General features: G+C 38.8%; 1 protein-coding gene across 1 annotated transcript; it reads left to right on the forward strand.

Annotated features, from left to right (window-relative positions):
* The first annotated feature begins 3,342 nt into the window (after positions 1 to 3,342).
* LOC110105704 (uclacyanin 1-like) lies at positions 3,343 to 4,431 on the forward strand. The gene is made up of 2 exons (XM_020835305.2): positions 3,343 to 3,436; positions 3,935 to 4,431. Exons 1-2 carry the CDS (start codon positions 3,343 to 3,345, stop codon positions 4,429 to 4,431), a joined length of 591 nt encoding a protein of 196 aa, XP_020690964.2.
* The last annotated feature ends 1,114 nt before the right edge of the window (positions 4,432 to 5,545 follow it).

Raw genomic sequence — 5,545 nt, forward strand, 5'->3', positions numbered from 1 at the left:
TTAATATTTCATTTCATGTTCATTTTACAAACTGAAATACATAAAGATTAAACGTGTATTGAAATCAATTTTACTATTTTGAATTGGAAAAATCCAAATTAAGATCTTCCTTCACAAACATGTAATCAATGAAGAGATAAGATAAGCAGGATGCAAGAAAAGAGAATGGACATGCGCACAAGTATGAATGTAGTCCTTTATTTCAAGTCCACTCTACACATTGATAATATAATATTTTTTGAAATTTTATTGCTTTTCCTTCTCTTCTAAGGTTTCGTTTGGAACAGGCTTTCTTAATGTTTCTTGAAGAAACTTTTTTAATAAAAAAATTAATTTTTATACTAAAAAGCTACTTTAAGAAGCAGTAAGAAAGTCGTCCCAAACAAAAACTAAGTCTAAAAAATCCTCAAATATGATCCTTTTGTAGCATAACTATTGATCAATCAAGGAATATGATAAAGAGATATGCTAAACAAGCAAAAATGTTGGCTGAAAAAAATTATTGGAAGTAAGGAAATGACATTTGTCCTTTACAAACTTCAATCTTTGGAAGCAAGCATCAGTTTTTAACAATAAATTTACTGCTAAGAACCAAATTTTTTGTCAGTTTCGGCTGCTTACAGAGTTAGAGATAGACATGCGCACCAGTATAAAGAAAATAAATAAGAAAAAGCCCAACCATCCAATACTTCGAAGCAATAAAAATTGTTTTAATCCTTCATGTTGCTTAATATTCTATTGTATTGAAAGTTCAACTCATTTCTTTACTCTTCTGATTTGAGGAAAAACCTAAAGGAATATGATAAGCAGGATGCCAGCAAAGAAATGCAAGAAGTTGGATAAGCGTGTATGAATAGAAAAATGTAAAATTAGCCCAATCATTCATTGTATGCTCCAATCAACTAAGGTCAAGCTTTATACAAGTCGGTTTACCAGATTAATCTCATATAGTTATGTGGGTATCAATGTAGATCTAAGCACAGCAATGGATGGAACATTTTCTGACTTCTTACAGCCCACTCTTCTCTATGGCTTTGGTTGGGACAGCTTTCTAGCATAAAAATTTCATGAAAATTGATGCGTCATCATAAAATTATCTTGATTGGGCGCGAATCTCGAGACAAAAATCAAGCCGGAAACTTCAAAAATTAAATCCGTGAGCATCTGAACTCCGATTTCAGCAAACTTATAGTCAAACTGAGCGTCTCGGAAATACGAACCCAACGACACAAAATTCAACTCAATCTGAGCCCAAATGAGTCCAAATCAAGGACCCGAAGCACTGTTGGAAAGTTCGTACCACAATTCGAGTTACCAAACGGTCTCCGAACTTGACATGTTATGGTTGAATCGAGCTGCTCGACGAGACGAATCCAACGAGCCCAAGATCGCCAAATTCCAAAGTCATTAAGACCTTCAAATGCATGATAAAAGGTCCACGATCGAAGAATTCAATATCAGCCATTCATCCGAACCACTCCATATTTGCCCCTGATCTCTCGTCTATTTACAGGCCATGCCACTCTAGAAAATCTATAAATAGACCCCTCATTTCTCTTGAGAATAGGGGGGAAGCAAGAAGAAGAGAAGAAGAGAAAAATAGGAGGGAAGAAACTCCTCCTCGACCACTGCCGGAGCTCCAGCCGAACTCCAAATGATGCCAGAATTCTGCCGGACTTCTAAGGGACACCGGAATTCTGCCCGACTTTCACGGGATGCCAGAATTCTGTCTGACTTCCACGGGACGCTGAAATTCTTCCCAAGTAACGATAGAGTTCCCCCCTGACGCCAAAACTCCGCCCAAGTGATACCGGAGCTCTCATCGGCCTCCAACAGACGTCAGACTTCTACCCGATGTCAGACATTCACTCATCGCCAAGTTTCTACCCGATGCCAGCCGACTACGGTCCTTCTGACTTATGTCGCCCGCCGACTACAGTTTTTTCGACCTCCGTCGCCCGCTGACTACGGTCCTTCTGACTTACGTCGTCCACCGACAACAGTCCTTCCGACCTCAGTTGCCAGTCGACTACGGTCCTTCTGACTTACATCGTCCACAGACTACAGCCTTTCTGACCTCCATCACCAGACTATGGTCCTCCCGACCAAACGAACATGTCAATAGTGATTCTTTCTATTCACATCATGTACTGTACTCTATAAAATGTACATCAAACTAAGGTCTTCTCTCAAGGAAGGGCCTTATTTGTAATCAACTGCAATACTAGTGGATTCATTTGAACTGGGTTAGGCCCGTGGCTTTTCCCCCTTTTTAGGGGTTTTCCACGTAAAAATATTGGTGTCTCCCATGAATGCTACACACTCTCTTATCTGATTGCGTGCCGGATCTTCGTACAACGCTAAGACGTTAAACTTTATATTTCTCTACCACCGCGAATACTTCTGGATGCAACAAAAATAATGTAAACGTAGTTTTCAAAAGCTATCCCAAACAAAGCCTATATCTGAGGAGATCAAGAATACGATGGATATATATAGCTTTTGTTCATAAATTCTGGATTCTATAATTTTATGGATGTTTGATGCAAAGCATGTTAAGAGGCATGACCAATTAAGGAGCAGGGCATTTTACCACTACTTCACATTCCACTACACTAGTACCATTTCTGTTATTACCCTAATAGTATTACTTTTTGCTTGTTATGTCAATAATAGCAATATTAAAAATATTACAGACAGAATAATATATATATATATATATATATATATATATATGAGTTTTCACTGGACACAATGGAGAAAAAAGATTCATGCATCCGATCCCGCGTAGTGTACGTAGTGGGACGAAGGCTTGATGTTGTTGTTTTTGTAAAGACAACTCCATAGCCAAAATAACAGTCATATCCTCTTCCACTTGATCAGAGAATCATTATCATAATATTTTGCATATGGTTTACTTTTTTCAACTAATACAGAAGGAAATATCCAGAAAAAAACAAAATGCAGGGACTTAGCAGAAGATAAATTTTTACAGCTTTCCTCTCTTCATAACCTCCCATACATGTCGTGCGTCAACAACTTCACTAGTTGATGAATTCTCACTGCACTGGATTTTTTTATGGGATAAGAGGTCTACCAACTCCATGTAATAGTTTATACAAATACAATCCACATTACCAGGATCATCTCTCTTTGTGATCATTCATGGTAGGACCCAGCAGGTTCCAAGAGATCATTCCTGCAACTGTATATAATCCGCTTTGTTGATACATTTTCTGCAACTTCTTCGATCATAGAAGATCAAGAAAAATGGCAGTCTTGCTAAAGTTAATAGGTCTGTCAGCCATATCTCTTTTAATCAACAGTGTAACGGCTGCAAACATGGCCGTGGGTGGTGCAAATGGGGGTTGGGATCTTAGCACTGACTTGCAGTCATGGGCTTCCTCCCAAACATTTGCCCCTGGTGACACACTAAGTAAGTCTTTCTTTCCAAGTATTACATTTCTCAAACTTAGGGGTTGTTAGGTAGCACCTAGGATTTGATTTAAGTAGCATTTTGTAAATCCGAATTTCGAAATCCTGAGGGGTCTAAATCCTGAAAACTATTTGGTAACATTCATGATAAATACTATTAAATCCCGTGTGATTGTTTGGCTATAAAGTGGATTTAACGAGCGTGCTCTTCCTCTTGAGCTAATGGATTTCGTAAATCCGGCAAAAAACATGATTTCGGAAATCCGGGATTTAAAACGAAAAGGCATAATTTTTCGTCTACGACGGCTTTCATTTGCTGTGAGATTTGATTTTGCATTCTAGGCTGTTTGGCTGGATTTAGCTGTAATCCTCCTCAAGTCCAGCCTAAATCCTGCTACCAAACAAGCCCTTAATGTAAAATGAAAACAACTTAAAATTTTAATGGAGAACCTTTGTAGTTCGTTATAGTAATATCCAATCTCCTCCTTGTGGTTTGCAGCTTTCTCCTTTGGATCATTCCATAGTGTTGTTGAAGTCCCAAAGGCAGACTATGAAGCTTGCACTATTAACACTCCCATCAAGGCTTATACGAGTGGTAGTGCGGTAGTCAAGCTAAGCTCCCCTGGTAAGCGATACTTTGTTTGTGGGACTCCAGGCCACTGCGGCCAAGGAATGAAGATGGAGATCGACATTGCCTCAGCTTCAGAGGTTATAAATGCACCAGCGGCTTCTCCTGTAATCCCGACTCCCGCTCTCTCTTCTCCACCACCTGTTGATGGTCTGACCATGGCTCCACAATCCATTCCAGCCCCTGCTCCATTGAAGCCTCCGGCAGCTCTATCACCGATTATTCAGACATCAGGCCCACCTCTCATTCAATCCCCTGAGGCAGCAGGTCCTTCGCTACAAGTGGCTCAAGGGGAAAACAGTGGTGGCCGGCAGGTGGAGGCAGGGATTGTGTTGGTGGTCGGTTTGCTGATGGCTCTGGCTCAATGAGTCATACAACTATTGCTTAATGGCTCTGGCTTTGCCATAAGAATATCTGCTATTAATCAACCTTTATTTGTGAAAATTTCGTGTATTGCTCTTAAGTTAACTGGCGAGATAACAGAAGTTCTAAATGAATTGGCTAAGAGGATAAAGGTGTTGGGATATTAGATTCTATTTTGAGCATTGCAAACTATTCGATCACTCTTAAAAAAAAAACAGAGTAAAACTCATCCATAATCTCAAAACTCCATCATCCTCTCTAATTTGGAGTATTTATAAAATACATGGAAACTGACCAGCTGCTAACTAATCAGATTCACAACACAATTTTCTCTCCCATAAAGAATTTCTCTTCAAGTTTAAATTGTCGGGAAGAAAAGCAGGCAACCAAATAAATAAGAAAAATAAAAATACAATAAAATAAGGAGAAGAAAGTAAAAGCAACGCATGATACAACCTCTGTCAAAGGTACCTCCTCCGTGTGCACTGAATGAATCGTGACTCTTCATCCATAATAACCTGCTGTGATCCTATGCGTACAGGTGTAAAGTCATGTGCAGACTTCACTATATAATACTACTTGTACACCTAATATATAGTATATATACAGAAATAGAAAATGTATCATCTTATACCTTTACTGTTGTCTCTTTAACATCAAGCTTTAAGGTATATCTTAGGCATTATTTTATCTCTATTTCTTTATGGTATCAGAACAAGAATAAAAGCCTGAACTAGACGAAATGGCTCAGTCTTCATCTTCTTAAATAAGAGACTCGATGAATCACGCCAATGCAGATAGTTGTTCTATTCCTGCATCACTGAAGTTCGTCATCTCGAATACCAAAACCATCATATCAATTCAACTGTCTAACGACAACTACCAAATGTGGAGATTGCAGGTTCTAAAATTACTACATGCCAATGAATTTGATAATTTTAGTCATCCCCATTCAATAATCCCACCTCGCCTAAATCAGTCATCTAATGGAAGCACAACATTTAATCTGAAATACACAGAATGGGTTCTGATAGATCAAAATTTAGCAGCGGCAATATGCTCCACACTCACCACATCCATTCTTCCATATGTTATACATCTAGAATCTTGCTCGGCTAA

Source organism: Dendrobium catenatum, unplaced genomic scaffold, assembly GCF_001605985.2.
Source record: "Dendrobium catenatum unplaced genomic scaffold, ASM160598v2 fragScaff_scaffold_1056, whole genome shotgun sequence".
NCBI lineage: Eukaryota > Viridiplantae > Streptophyta > Magnoliopsida > Asparagales > Orchidaceae > Dendrobium > Dendrobium catenatum.

What these genes read in the sequence shown, in the direction of transcription:
- LOC110105704 (XM_020835305.2), top strand. Translation starts at nt 3,343, where the DNA reads ATGGCCGTGGGTGGTGCAAATGGGGGTTGGGATCTTAGCACTGACTTG. An exon ending in TGCCCCTGGTGACACACTAA is followed by an intron (nt 3,437 to 3,934) that starts GTAAGTCTTTCT and finishes TGTGGTTTGCAG; the next exon opens with CTTTCTCCTTTGGATCATTC.